Source organism: Myxocyprinus asiaticus, chromosome 29 (genome assembly GCF_019703515.2).
Source record: "Myxocyprinus asiaticus isolate MX2 ecotype Aquarium Trade chromosome 29, UBuf_Myxa_2, whole genome shotgun sequence".
Classification (NCBI taxonomy): Eukaryota; Metazoa; Chordata; class Actinopteri; order Cypriniformes; family Catostomidae; genus Myxocyprinus; species Myxocyprinus asiaticus.
Window position 1 is genome coordinate 7,387,955 of NC_059372.1, and position 15,377 is coordinate 7,403,331.

At 38.0% G+C, this 15,377-nt stretch overlaps 1 protein-coding gene across 3 annotated transcripts; it reads right to left on the reverse strand.

Annotated features, from left to right (window-relative positions):
- Positions 1 to 3,425: 3,425 nt before the first annotated feature.
- LOC127419630 (specifically androgen-regulated gene protein-like) lies at positions 3,426 to 14,845 on the reverse strand. 3 transcript variants are annotated; one of them, XM_051661185.1, is made up of 5 exons: positions 14,786 to 14,795; positions 9,464 to 9,526; positions 8,121 to 8,299; positions 7,011 to 7,197; positions 3,426 to 6,806 (listed from the first exon to the last, which is right to left on the reverse strand). In XM_051661185.1, the coding sequence occupies exons 3-5, from the start codon at positions 8,223 to 8,225 to the stop codon at positions 5,068 to 5,070; spliced, it is 2,031 nt and encodes a 676-aa protein (XP_051517145.1). In that variant the 5' UTR covers positions 8,226 to 8,299; positions 9,464 to 9,526; positions 14,786 to 14,795; the 3' UTR covers positions 3,426 to 5,067. The 3 variants fall into 3 exon arrangements, with proteins under 3 accessions (XP_051517145.1, XP_051517147.1, XP_051517146.1); XM_051661187.1 differs by lacking the exon at positions 14,786 to 14,795 and adding an exon at positions 12,568 to 12,628; XM_051661186.1 differs by lacking the exon at positions 9,464 to 9,526 and having other exon boundaries at positions 14,786 to 14,845.
- Between the last annotated feature and the right edge of the window lie 532 nt (positions 14,846 to 15,377).

The following is a 15,377-nucleotide window of genomic DNA, read 5'->3' on the forward strand; positions in this document are numbered from 1 at the left end:
ATGTAGCTCTGTAGAAATTATTTTAGGTATGCTGGAGCAGACCCAGTGACTGTTCTGTACGCCAGCATCAGAGCCTTTTGAATTTGATACGTGCATCAACCAGCAGCCAGTGAAGAGAGACAATGAGTGGTGTGACATGCACACTCTTTGGTTCATTAAAGACCAGACGTGCTGCTGCATTTTGGATCATTTGCAGGGGCCAAATACGCATGCTGGGAGGCCTGCAATGAGAGCGTTACAGTAGTCCAGTCTAGTTATGACAAGTGACTGAAAAAGAAGTTGTGTGGCGTGTTCAGGAGAGGATGGGTCTTATTTTCCTGATATTGTAGAGTGTAAATCTACATGATCGTGCTGTCTTTGAAATGTGGTCTGTGAAATTGAGTTGGTTATCGATGGTTACTCCTAGATTTCTGACCGTTTTGGAAGGCGTTATTGTAGTTGAACCCAGCTGAACGGTGATGTTGTGTTCAACAGCAGGGTTGGCTGGAAAACGAGGAGCTCAGTCTTTGCTGGGTTAAGATGCAGGTGGTGTTGCTGGCTGCATAGCATTATATTCATGCTATGCAGCCAGAGGGGAACTGGCTCCCTTAGCCTGGTTTCTCCCAAGGTTATTTTTCTCCATAAACTAACATCTTGTGGAGTTTTGTGTTCCTTGTCACAGCCGCGTTTGTCTTGCTCACTGTAATAGATACTGTAAAAAGACTGGTATCACTACTTTATATATATACACATACACTCACTGAGCACTCACTGAGCACTTAAAGGAACAGCTGTTCACCTACTTATTCATGTGATTATCTAATCAGCCAATCATGTAGCAACAGTGCAAAGCATAAAACCATGCAGATACAGGTCAGGAGCTTCAGTTCATGTTCACTTCAACCATCAGAATGGGTACAAAATGCGATCTCAGTGATTTCGACCGTGGCATGATTTTTGGTGCCAGATGGGCTGGTTTGAGTATTTCTGTAATTGCTGATATCCTGGGATTTTCACGCACGACAGTCTCTAAAGTTTACTCAGAATGGAGCCAAAACCAAAAAATCCTGTGAGCGGCAGTTCTGCAGACGGAAACGCCTTGTTGATGACAGAGGTCAACAGAGAATGGCCAGACTGGTTCATGCTGACAGAAAGGCTTCGGTAACTCAAATAACCACTCTGTAGAAGACCAAGTTGGGAACTTACATACTATATATTACTTAATATTAAAATATATTTATATTTTAGTGTCTTGATACCGAAGTACCGGTACTTTTGACATCTCTACAAGATGATAAAAAAAATTGGGGCTTTACTAAAAACATTTGGGGCATTTAAAGAGACTGGATGATGTTGTCCTAAAGCAGCGTTGACCCCTAGAAACAGACCACATGGGCCTCCTGCAGGTTAACTGATTAATACTCACTCATTTAACTGAAGCTTTTATCCAAAATGACTTACAGTTCTCTAATTACAAGGACAAACCCCTTGCAATAAGTTAAATGGCTTGCTCAAGGGCAAAGTTATGACAGTTCATCAATCCTAAGGAGGTTTGAACCTACAACCTCTTGGTTACCAGCAGTGTTTTAACCATTAGGTATATCACCCCTATCAAGGGCACATAGGTGTTATTGATGATCTGATTTACATGCCACACTGGGCCTGCTGCCTGATTAATAATGGCTATGTTCAGAATAGCACACTCATACCATATATATCTGCAGCATACAATACCTCTATACTACATTTGCCAAAATGAGCAGTATACAACAAAGCATACTGCATGGAGTTCTGTAACCAACAACCTTCTATTTCCAGTGTGTCGAATGAACTTCAAGTATTTACAGCTGTGATTTTTATTATCTTGGTTTTGATTCATTATTTGATTGGACTGCCAAAGTTTGAGACATTTTTACATAAGCTTGGATCAAAATGCAAAATTACAGTGTTTATTCCCCAGTCTACAAGAAGGCACTGAATTAAGCATGCATTGTGTTAAAGTCATGTGACAAATAAAAAAAAGGCCAAGAAAGGTGACAATAATATAGCGTCCTACTGTTTAAAATGTTTAATGTGATATAATGCCTACAGTTTCACTTACTATTTTTAATGAACAGCATACTACTCTTACTACTTCTGCCATATACTATTTCACCTGTACATAGATATGACTGAAATTGTAAAGAGCAGTATGGCAGTATGCTATTCAGAACTAAGCCTTTTTACATTGCAAGTGAATGCATCTACAGTCGTCTAGATAATGGACTTACAAAGAGGGTTCTAATTTAGTCTATTTTAATTGTTTTCAATACTAGAAGGATAAGCCAAGCCTCCTCTCTTATAATTCACTTTGGGTACCATCTATGGTTACTTCACAGATGTTTCCACTAGAGGGCGTCATGAATGCAGGAAACTGCAGTTGGGTGTACTGCCTCCTTAGAAAATTCATCCACAAGCATGGATCCATCCTGCACATCCATAGTGCAGGAAGTTTACTGTAATGTTACCATGATCACATGGGAACTTAAGGTGTCTTCCAATATCTCTAGGGACCTGGTGTACCCCCAAAACTGAATATTCTGCAATTATTTATTCACCCTCATGAGCAGAATGTTAGCCTTAATCACCATTTCCTTTCACTGTACGGAAAAAACATATGCAATGAACGTGAATAATGACTAACATCTGTTTTTGTGTTCCACAGAAGAAAAAAATTCCAATGTGTTTGGAACAACATAAGGCTAAATAAAGATGATATAATGTAAAATTTTGGGTGAACTATCCCCTTCTATACACTGTATCGTGTTGTGCTATATTGTATCTATTGTGCTATTGTGTATCGTGAAATAGGCTATTTGTCTATTCCGCTTATTGTGCAACTGGACGTTCCCTAATACTTTGTTTTAAAACAGACAACTACTATACAACCTCTAAATGCACCTGTTCAAATGCAAAATTATATTCTTTCAGTAACTAACAAAAGCAAGTCAATGATCTGAAAACCCAATCTGACTGTCTGGCTTACTATAAAGCTCAAATGCTGGATGACAAAGCAAAGCATGTCATTAACCTCAGATCACAAAACCCTGCTGCCTCAGATCAGGTCTGACTAGTTCCTGCCTCGTCTGATACACACAGATGATGTTATGAAAAGAACTTTCAGAATGTCACCTCAGCAAGACTCTGTTGACAAGAAAAACATGGAAAGGTATTTGTGCATCAGAGACAAGGACGTCAAACACTGATTCAAAATGTTTAGTTTCATATGTGATTTTCATGGATCTGCAGTAAATCAACATCCTATTACTGTTATCATAGTAATATATTACAATATATTAATATTTCAGTGGTTGATGCATAACATGTCCATAGGCTATTGTTTTTTTTGTTTTTTTATCAACATCGCATTTTTAGATTGACACTTATATGAATGTATAATGGAAAGTGTAAGGCCCTGTTACTTTTGTCATTTCTTTTAAGATTTTTCCCACCATTTTTAATTACCTTTTGCCTTCATTAGTTCATTTTGAATGGTCCTGCAGTGTGACAAATGATTTTTATGACATATGATATTATAAAAGTATAATATTTCATGTTGTCTCAAATAATGAGGTAATAAAAGCTACTAATAATACAATATATTCTAATATAATATAATATAAAAATAGCAGAACTTTGTAATTTTTGTACTTTATCGCATGTCACACATCTAGGCATGTCAACTACCCATTTACCTTCAAAATCTAAAAGTGTGATTTTATCTTTGTTCTTTTCTTTTTCCTCAGTATAGTCCAAATTTGTATTCATTAAGAACCCCTCATAAATAATGCCACATTATTAAATCTGTAGAAGAATAAAATTATTGACTCATTAGTAAACAATAATCTATTCATTTTCAAGAATAGCAGCTTTATTAAAAATGTTTATTTAATATGGTGTGTACAGCACCATTCAACAACAAAAAATATATACACCAGAGATGAGATTTGAGTATTAAAGGTGCTGTAAGTGATTTTAGACCTTCTAGAATATCCACAAGCTGTGTCGTTGGATTAGCCACGCTCCCTTTTTTCCAAAATCCCATACTCCAAAAAAAAAAAAAAAAAAAAAAGCTTTATTGAGACCGACACAAGCAAAAACAGTTGTCAAAAACAACAGCAGCAAAATAGTGCCCTTAACAGATAAGTGGTCTGAGCAACATGGCATAAAAATGACATTATGCCTTTATAATTAGCTGTACAATACTATGAGAACGAGCAAAATGATTGACAGGCAGAAAGCGTCATTGTCCGCAGTCTGCGGACACATTTTTGTTTGCTGTTTACAGAGTCTAGAGCTGTCACAGAGACCGGTGAGATATCTCAAGACACTTATTTCATTCATATCTTTCAGGGAGTAGTAAAAAAATGTTGCATACCTTTCCATGAAAAACAATCGCTTACAGCACCTTTAACATTAACTGGCATTAAATTACTGCATAAACTATTGGCAATTGGTTCTTACTGGATTAAGAAAGGTCTATAACAATGCCTAAATAGCTATTTTGCGATTGGTTACCATTAACCAATAGCCTACACGACCGATGTGACGTCAACCAAAAATGAAAGTCGATTCAGAGTTGGAGAAAGTTATTACATTTTGTTTAAATATTACTAAGAAAGACTTTCTTTCTCTTTTAAATAACATACATGGTTGAATCGTGCATAAGACCAGGGACATGCCTTCAGAAAGTGAATAAGGTCCATTTTGATTTCATTTTGATGCTATGATGTTTACATTAATTTCCTTACCTTTCTTACTAAAACAACTTACAAGAAAGTGCATATGCTATGTTGTGATGATTATTTAAGCAGGTAGCAGAGGATGCAAATCAACCATCAAGCTGAAACCAAAAGTGCCAATATTGCTGAAGATCCAGAAAAAAAACTATACTACAGCAGGTACTTCTGATTATGTCTTAATATCCATATTATGTGAGACCCAATTCAACATTCTGTTTTACAGTGCTAACGATCCTTGTACCCAGAATAAATTGTGAATTCTGTACCCAGAAGTACAGAATTTAGAGAAAGGCAGATAGCAAACTGTTTATTTCCTCAATAAGCCCAGTTTCTTCAAGGCATCTTGTCGGTTCTCGCCATTTTTACCATGTGGTGTAATCAGAACGCTTATTCCACTGGAGCGGGGCAACTTTTGGGTGTTGTTACCTGGCTGTGAAGGCTGAACTGAAGCAGCATTAAGTGATTTGTTTGAATCATCAGCTGGATGACCAATACCGAAGTCCTTTGCGCTTCCTGCAGAAGGAGGTCGACTTCGGTTCTTTCGTAACTGACCTGGCGATAGCTCAACATTAGTTTTGTCTGGATTTGTTGCGTGTAATGTTGGTTTCACGACAATGCTGTTCCGACCTACACCTGATCGGTGCTCAGTATTGGTCTTGTCTGGATTCGTTCCCTGTAGGGTCGGATCAATGATGATGCTGTTCCGACCTACACCTGATCGCCGCTCAATATTGGTCTTGTCTGAAGTTGTTGCCTGTGCGGTGGGTTCAATGACAATGCTGCTTAGACCAACACCTGATCGCTCCAGAGAAGCTGATTTGACCTCATAAGGTATTGCTTGTTGCTTCTTTAAAGAACCTTCCCTACTTGCCGCATCTATGAGTTTTGGCATGTCTATTTGTGACTGCACCACTCCTGGTACAGGACTTTCAGCTTGTCTAGAGTCCTGTACTGCTTCTACCTTGGGTGCCCCCATGTAAATGCTTGGGTTATTGGAGGAAAGTGGGGTATCTTTAGCTTTGAATGTTGGTAATCGATTAGAAGAGACATTGGGCCCGGAAACGACATCCTCACTCTTCAGCAGGCCTAATTTTCTCAATGCTTCCATTCGTGTCTTCTGTGGATCAAGTTGAGGACGGTCACTCTGTGGTAATAAAGTGTGTGCAGCACCCATATCTTTGTGGCTTTTGAGAATGATATTAGAAGGCAGTTTCTTGGGTTTGGGAGCCACAACTGGTGGGCTTTTGTTGTCACTGTAATCTTTTGGAACTCCAGGTACATGTTCTGAAGATGTTGAAGGTGTTATCGGTTTGTCTGCGGAAGCATGTTGTGATAACATTAATGGTGTCAAATGAGGCGCTTTCTTCATGGAGGCCTTCTTGTGCAAATTCTCAAGCTCATTGTGAATTCCTCTTGAGGTTTCTGGGTCAGCACTTTGGGATTTTCTCATCTCAGCAGGCTCATCTGTTCCACCACCAGGTTTTGGCTTTGTTTTCGGGAGTTCAGGAGTCCATTCTGGTGGCTCATCGAAAACGGGTGTTGGCTGTGGTGAATAATGTGTTGTGGTGCTCCTCTCTGCTGGTTCATCCATGAAGTCTGAGGGTGGAGGAATCAAACCCACCGGAATCTTTGAGGAAGCTTTCTGGGGCTTCTGCTGTGACTTGACATCCAAACTCTTAGGAGAACTCTCTTTCGAGTTCGAGTGTCTGGGCAAATTTGCTCTAACTGGTGGTTCAGGTATGAAAGAAGGTGGCAAGTCAATCACATCACTCGATAATCCAATGCTTGGTTTAGCAGTAACAACGTTGGAAGGAGCAGTTCCTTCTGAAACTGCCAGTCCAGTTTGCTGATGGTAAGATTGTGATCTGAACCCATCAGGTACATCAAGAAAAGCCACAGGTTGTTCTTTGGGAGATGATTCAACAGGTCTACTGGTTAATTTGTTATTACCACTGGCAAGGAGTAATGGAGTTGGCACAAGGTACTTCTGAGATGGTTTGCGATGTTTTCCCATGACTTGGTTTGGGTCCTCATGGGCTAATAGCTCTGAAAAAGAACATTTATGTCAATATAAAAAAAAAAACTTTTATGGTGTGTATACAGACAACTAAAAGAAACCAATTTAAAACAAAGTGCAAGTCGGAGGGAAAATGACAACTATTATTTAACAAGGAGATCCTTGATGAATAGTGAGATACTTGCGAGTATAATACCATGTTTAAAAGACAGTGTTACTGTATTACTGCTTACCCTCAGGTTTGTTGAGGTTGATGGAGGGTTGATGAATATTTTTTCCAGCCAGGTCATGAGATGGGCGATCAGGCTCATCGCTAGACAAACCGCTGTCATCTTCTACCTCCAGAGCCTCAATGGTCTCTTCTAGGTACATGAGGGTTGCTTTCTCCTCAGCAGAAAGGTGTCCAAAACTATCATCACTCTATCATACAAATAAAACATTGCTAAAGACCCTTCCAAATCTTTTGAATTTTTCAGATAGCTGTTGAATCGCATTTTTCAAAATGTAATTTGTCCAACTCAGAGTGTATTTTTCCAATGTTTTGTGACAGAACTAGTGTTGGGGGAATGTTAATTATTTTAAAATAATGTCTTAAATTATTGGGGTTTTGCTATCCTTTTTTCTCACGGTAATTTGGCTGAAAGTAACACACTACTTGTTACTTACAAAAAATATTTTGATTATGGAACTTGTAAAGCATTCAACCAATCGCTGGATAGAACCAGATAAATTTAAAGTGTAGAAATGCTCTGTTCTTGTTCTCACTAAATAACATTTCCACCATTATACACAAAGGATCCTCATAGAACTTCATAAAAAAGAATTTGAAAGTGATTTCTAAATGTTCAGATAACTTCCAGGGTAATTTATAACACAGTATTGTATAAATATAGTATTTTTGTCAACAGTTCAAAACTGCAATAATTAAAAATGACTTTTTCCAGTCTCTTTTACATATTTTATGTATATGTTAAATGAAGTGTTACATAAAAGTTCAACTTTAATTAGTGTTTAAATAAGTTTTGTTCAATCAAGATAGCAAACATCACTAAGTCTACACCATGTTTCCTTGTTCCTCTTCTAAGCAGATTGTTGCACTGATAATCACAAATATCTGTTTTAGCAAGTGTATGATGCAGAGCAGGCAATATAATTTCTCACGTTTTCTTTCTTTCTTTTTTTTTTTTTTTTTTTTTGAATGAAAAGCTAACCTTCGTGTTACTCCACCCACAAAGCAGCCTGCCTTTATATAGAGTTTCTTTCATCATTCATATAGAGATGCAGATTCTCATGTTTGTTAAAAACACCAATAGTTGGTAAAGATGTTTTAGGCAAATACTTACAAAGCCAGAGTTGATGCTGACCACACTATCACAGCTACCAGCACTGTCCATACCGGTCACAGATTCCACGGCAATGTCCCCTGGCCAGGTGTCACTTTTTGGCATTGCACATTGGAACAGCAAGGCACTGGCACAGGACTTTAAAAGAGCCTCTTCTGATATTACAAAAGAGTGGCAATCTAAATAAAAAAAAATAAAAAATTGCATAAGTTAAATAAGATCACAGTGTTGTATGAACGGAACATTTTGAATCTGTTTTCTAACAACATCTAGATATTCTGAATAAAATGTGTGTGGTGTTTTCCCGTGCAAAACTTGCTAACACTACGCTAGGGTATTGTAGGTGGGTGCCAGAGTGTTGCTATGTAGTTGCTACAGTGTTCTAGGGGGATGCTCAATTTGTCCTTCATTAAAGTCTCTTTCATCACAAAGCACTGAACATTTACCACTTAGCTGGAGGTAAACTGCAACCCCCCTGTAGATAACAGCTCACTATTGCAAAAAAATGATCTGTCCATGATTGACTTGCCCATTCAGGTGAGCTAATCAAAACAAAACATACATAATTACAGAAACACATGTACCTGAGACAGGCAACTCAAAGCCTACGCCCAGAGAACAAAATGTGCCTGATTGCAGAGGCATTTTTTGCAGATTTCAACAAATATTAATACTCTAAAAGCATTCAATTTGAGTAAAATTTGAGCCTGTTTACATTGAGGTGTGCTTATGCATCCACCTGAATAAGATCCTTGATAAAAGTTGAGAAAACACATCATGGCTCCCTTTCAAATCCTAGTGAGCTGCCTACATATACATCATATTAATCATAGTTGCGCTCCCGTCCCCAAGGCAGTTCCAAAAAGTAGTTAGCCTGTTAATTTTTTCGAAGATACCTTTTTGGGCCAAGGGTAAGGGAGCATTGCATGTATCCTTTGCTGAGAAAGCAATCCAATAATCTAGCCTATTGCGACCAACTCAGTGAAAAAAAATCCATCCAAGATGGCGTACAAAAGCAATAGAAATGTTGATTATATTATACATGCAAGTATTGATAAAAAAGTAGTTCAAACTCATTAAAATGGACTAATGTACCCAATGTTAGTGAGTTACTGTGTATTTTTATGCTTATTAGAGTACCACAGCATTAACTTTGCAACATGCTAACATCAAACTCTTTCTAAATCAAATTGTGAATTAAGTTCCAGAGCAACATGATCACACAAGTAATCGACATGTTACTTCCGAAAGTTCATGTACCCTAAAATTGACCCCATTCTGGCAAATTACTGACAAGCGGCATCCACCATTAGACATTTGTGCATACATTCGAACATGTTTACCTTTCTCTGTGGTGGTACTGATAGCGGGTTGCGTGAGCAACCTCCGAGAAACTGGTTCTGATCCTGTGGGAACCAGGAAGTAATCAATGGTGAGTGAGATTTGGAGGTTGCATTTTTTGCTCTAAAATTAAATTTGTGGAGTACCTTTTTACTCCACTGATGTTTCGGGTTGTGGTTTAGGTCAGGGTTTAGGATTAATAAAATATGCATTCCTGCTGATCCTTTAAAAATACAACTCGCTTTTGGTGCCCCTCTGAGCTTACACGTGCCAATACATTCAAAAACACTTCCAGCTTTGGTCACTGGTTTTAAACTTCGGTAAACACAGACCAAGTTTAGCTGAAAAACGTTTGACGCATGCACACAATGACTGCTTTGTGGTACTCTTTTAGTAAAGTCAATGCCAGGCATTTGTGCAGACAACATGCACAGATGCGGATTGTCCATGTGTCTAAAAAACTGGGCTGCATACAGACAGCGCATACTGTTCTGATGCTGAAATTTGTGTCACGCGCACTGTGCTCGAGACGTAGCAGTGCGCGGAAAACCAAAGTATACTTTGGCCTTTAGAGTGGCACAGCATTAACTAAGCAACATGCTAATGTCAAACTCAATTGAAATCAATTGCGAGTTGAGTCTCCAAAGAGCTTCTTATCGGAGCACTATTTTTGTTATGCTATGTACAGCGTTCCAAATCGGTTCCATCTCAGTTGGGATGCTGCCTATGTAGACAGCTCAATAGGTTCCGGAAAAGAGCCCACATTAAATTTTCTTTTATTTCTGCACAAAAATAACTACCTGAGAGGAGAAAATCTAGAGCAAATCAAAGAGGAGACAAACGCAGAAGTCAGCATACCCTCAAGAAATAGTACAAGTGTGAATGCCAGTAATGTTTAGCGCAAAACGTGGAAAGGTTTTCAAGTTGTTCAGCATATTTCAGCCCATTCTGCCTTGCTGAGGTGAGATAATTGTGAAAGCACACACCTTGCTATGACAGAAACAACTAAATGGATGGGCGATGGCTTCAGCCAACACCTAGAAAGGTGAATTCGCCCTGGAATGCCACTGTGCCTGCTCAGATCTGTTCTTCTCATGCCGCAAATCCAGCTGCTTTTCTCCAAGTTTATCCATGTCGGAAAAAAAAACACCTTGCCTTTTGGATTTTCGGAAGTTTGTATGACAGTTTAAGAGTTTTGACCTGTGTATCTTTGACAATGGTCTGAAGGCAAAGAAGTAAAATCAAATAGGTATTCATGAGACAATAGTGCTAAATGAACCTTTCAAACAACCTGAAGAAATCAGGATGTGCAACGTATTGTTTGGTTTGCCCTTGAGCCCACATGCACTTTTGTTTCCATATAGAACAAATAAAATGTCTTTGTGTTTTTTTATTTGAGGGAGTGGCTGCTTAAAATAGAACTTTGAACTGGAAAATGATAATAGTGTCAAAGAGGAATCTACAAATATTGGAGTGTTTTGTTTAAACTGGATTTAATGACACTTTTACTGCAGTGTACAATAGAGAATATTGCAGTCCGGGCATTCATGTCTAGGTCAAGATCTATTCATTTATCAAAATAAAAAAAAAACTTCAATACACCTCTTCTATGATGAACATGCTTTCAATTTCGAAATTAAATTAAATTTGGATATATTTTTGTGGGGTTTAAAGGAATGTTCCGAGTTTATTACAAGTTAAGATCAATCCACAGCAATTGTGGCAAAATGCTGATTACCACAAAACATAATTTTGTCTTACAATGGAAGTGAATGGGGCCAGTCCATAAATGTGACAATACACACAGTTTCAAAAGTATAGCCACAAGACGTAACATTATACGAGTTAACATGACTTTAGCTTGATAAAAAGAGATATCCCGGCATTTACCAGATTACGGGGTTTACTTGAGTTACATCGGCATGACAACTAAATTTTAATATTGAATATAACTTTACACAGATAAGGTTAATAAGCAATTATATAACACTAAAACCATGTTAATGCATACAATGTTTACATTGAGCGTCTATACTTCAACATTATGCCACAAATTCAGACTAAGCTTAACTTGTACTGAAACCGGAACATTCCTTTTAAGTAGAAAATGTCTAGATGGTGTAACCAACATAGTCTTATTAGGAATTCGTCACAATATTACGAGGAGGCGAATTCGTACAATTTTATTCGTACGACTTATTCATCAACCAAGCACATAAGCTTCACAAACATGCATTCGGAACTCAGAAGTCTTGCTTTCTTCCGTATAACACATCAGGCCTTTTAACATTAATCATGGTAATGTATACGCTCATGGTAGGGTAAAGCCCAAAGTATACTTCAGTTGGATGCGAACGCTAGGCGTCTGGCGTACAGGACGCGTGACACAAATTTCATCATCAACAGAGTGCTCGATCACTGAATGCATGCGGCCCAATTTTTCTAACCGTGTGTACTCTGAACGCACAAAATACGCATGCGCCTGGAATTATTTGCACTGATTAGTGGGTCAACAAGGTGGCAACACTCACAGTTGAGCCGGTGCTGTCACGAAGAAGCACTAGAACAAGATGTAATCACCACTAAACATCAGGAGACAAATGTGAAAGCATCAACCATGGATGTCAAGAGCGTGTGTGTGAGTAGGTCAGGAGATACCTGCATTTGTATAACTCGAGTATGAAGGAATATAAATACATCTTTACGGGTCAAAACTCTTGAAGATAAATAGTCCAGTCTCTCATAGCAGTCGTAGCGCGAATGCGCCAACAGCCTGTGTATGCACATACAGTCAAATGAAGTATACATTGAAAGGCTAGCGTTCCACTGTACACAGACGCTAAGGGTTCATGTCAAACCGAAGTATACTTTGGGTTTAAGGTGATACAATCTATGGTTAGGATTAGGGATGGGATTTGGGTTAGGAGTTAAAGTTACAAAAACACAGTTTTGGATTAAGATGGAACAAACGCCACATCTGGACCTACAAAAGGGAAGCGTTATACATTGGTAACATCTAAACATCTATCATTACCTATAACGCTGCATAAAATTTAATGGCTTCTACTCTAATATTATTCTATTCGATTCATAGCCTATAGGTTACCAGTGCCGGCCAGATCCAGCTCCGTTCCTGCTTGGTGTCGGGACTCCACTGCTACGTGTCGCTGAGAGATGGCAACAAACTACAGCCGGTGCCAGCCAGACATCACTTCAGTCTTTTGACTTCAGAGGATGAACTGATGCCAACTCCAACTGTAAGACATGGGATACTTCATATCCCACTGCCTGAACCTTGGACTTAAGATAGATCTCACCGAAATTACCAGCCAGTTGAACTGCGATGCACCTCATTGAACTCTGCCTGCATCACCTTTTGTCTATTGATGGACTACACTCTTAAAATGGAATACATAGACTATCATTTAACTGCAAACAAAAGCCTTCATCAGCCAACTAACAAAGGACAATGCATCTATGTGAACTTCTGCAGTTAATCCAGGATGGACTTCAAAGACATTAGTCATTGATCTTACAGTTAATAACGCTGACTTAATTTACAAAAACCATGCCTTGCACTGCACACAAATAACTAATTGGCATTATATTCATGTTGTTTAGCCAGAGGGAAACTGGCCCCCACAGCGAGTCTGGTTTCTCCCAAGGTTATTTTTCTCCATTAAGCAACATCTTATGGAGTTTTGTGTTCCTTGCCACAGTCGCCTTCGGCTTGCTCACTGGGGTTATAAATACAATTATTATTTAATTTCTATACACATCTTACAATCATATTTAATCAAACTACACAATGATAACTCTTAAGACTTTATAAATATTACAGTTTCATTTTTTTTGTTAATGCATGATTTTCTGTAAAGCTGCTTTGAAACGATGTGTGTTGTGAAAAGCCCTTTACAAATAAAAATGACTTGACTTGGTAGGTGTGTAACTCGTACGATTTGTACGAATTCAATACCTCGTACTATTGTGATGAATTCTCATGAGATCGGGTTTGTGTAACCGTCCTGAGATGCATTAAAAAAAATATATACTTGCAAACTATTTTTACCAAAATAACAAAAGTGTCAGATAGATATTACTTTTTATTACATGGCTTACCGTAGGCTAATATTTGATTCTGATTGGTCAATAACTGCTATAACGACTGATAAACTGTGTAACTGACCATTGCCCCAGGCAACCAATTTCCTTCATAGCCGTGCTAGTTTTATGTCTCTTTTATTACTCTGCACCCCCTCTCCTCTTTCATTTATTTATTTACCCTGTCTGGGTTCATTCTGCCATAATGACCTACTAACTGAACATTATCTATCAATTACTTGGTTACACCACTTAACCACTTGATGAGTCACTAAATCAAAGTTGAAAATGGTATAGACGTTTTTCGAAAATAAGCTTAATGTCATGTAAATGAGACAAGAAATGTGAAATATTTGCCCTGTGACATTACGGTCCTAGCTGGCCAATCATTTACACTGAATAAACACACACAATCCAAGTCCAGATGCAAAGTACATATGCTCAGGAGCTCATCAGACCTCTGTTCGGATAATTATATATACTCTACTCACAACTCTGTATCAAAATGACTATGTTTTGACTACATTTAAATTGATTATTAGTAGTTGACATAAAATACTTTTGGAAAGTTGACATGTCCTGTGGTGACCTGCTATACACAATCTAAAACTACTTCAAACAGAATTTTGCCAATAATTGTATAATTATGCATGCAGTTTCTATTACCTCTTTAAATGAAACTACATGGAATATATTTGTACTTAATTTGTCACACCACACGACCATTCAAAATGAACTAGTGAAGGTAAAAAAAGTGACTAAAATGGTGAAAATCTGTCACAGCACCAACTATTTACTTCCCTTATACCTTCATTATACATTTGAACTTAAAATCCTGATTTTAAAAAAAGTTCATGAACATGTTATGCATCAACTACCCTTAAAGTAAAAGAACATTTTTACCAACAAACCTGGTAGTGAACAAATATGGGTGTAGTAAACTTTCAGCTTTTTTAAAAACAGGTTTGTGATCAAGGATTGAACTTTAGCTGTTGTACAATGCTAATGCCATGATAGTGAACATAAACCCATACCCTTTCTAATGTTGCAATATTTCAAGACAAAGTTTTTTTAATTAAAATAAAACGTAGTTTGTTTACTTTTAGCGACGTTTCAATCTTTTATTTAATAATTAACGCATACTTAAGCGCATATAAAACACTCTAACATTATAAGAGAGTAAAAAAAAAATAAAATAAAAAAAAAAGCCAGAAAAGTGTTACCTGTCTTATGGCAGCTCTAGATTCCAGTGTGTTCACCTGCGTGGCTCCCAGCTGATGGAGTAAAACAGCGAGTGTGTGACGAGCTTCGCCAACGTAACGCTCTAAGCCAATCAGAGCCCGGGTCACAAACAGAGCCGCAGCTGATTGGCTGGACGCCTCAGGCGTCAACAAATGACAGTAAAGAGAAATCCACATTAGAGGCTACGGCTGTCTCGTTTTGAAGTCTGCGTGCTAGGTAGGACGCGTCATTTGAAGGTTGCAGTATACCGAGCATCTTCCTTTAAACAAGCTTCGTTTAAACGAGACGACCTTTGTAAGACAAACGGAAACGGAACGTAACGTGGTTGCTATGACAGCACGCCACTCTTTAACAAGCGTGAGCGCTTTGAGTGAGAAGGGAACAAAGTAGCTCTGGAAGGGAATGTATGAGGTACATTTTAGGAGAGTTATAATGATGTAAAGAGAAAAGAAAATAGATTTTACAGGTGTACGTTTAGTCTAATACATTATTTTAATTATATATTAGTAAAATTATACATATTATATACTCTGCACCCATCTACTGAGGTACTTCAACAGGTATGTCATTTTT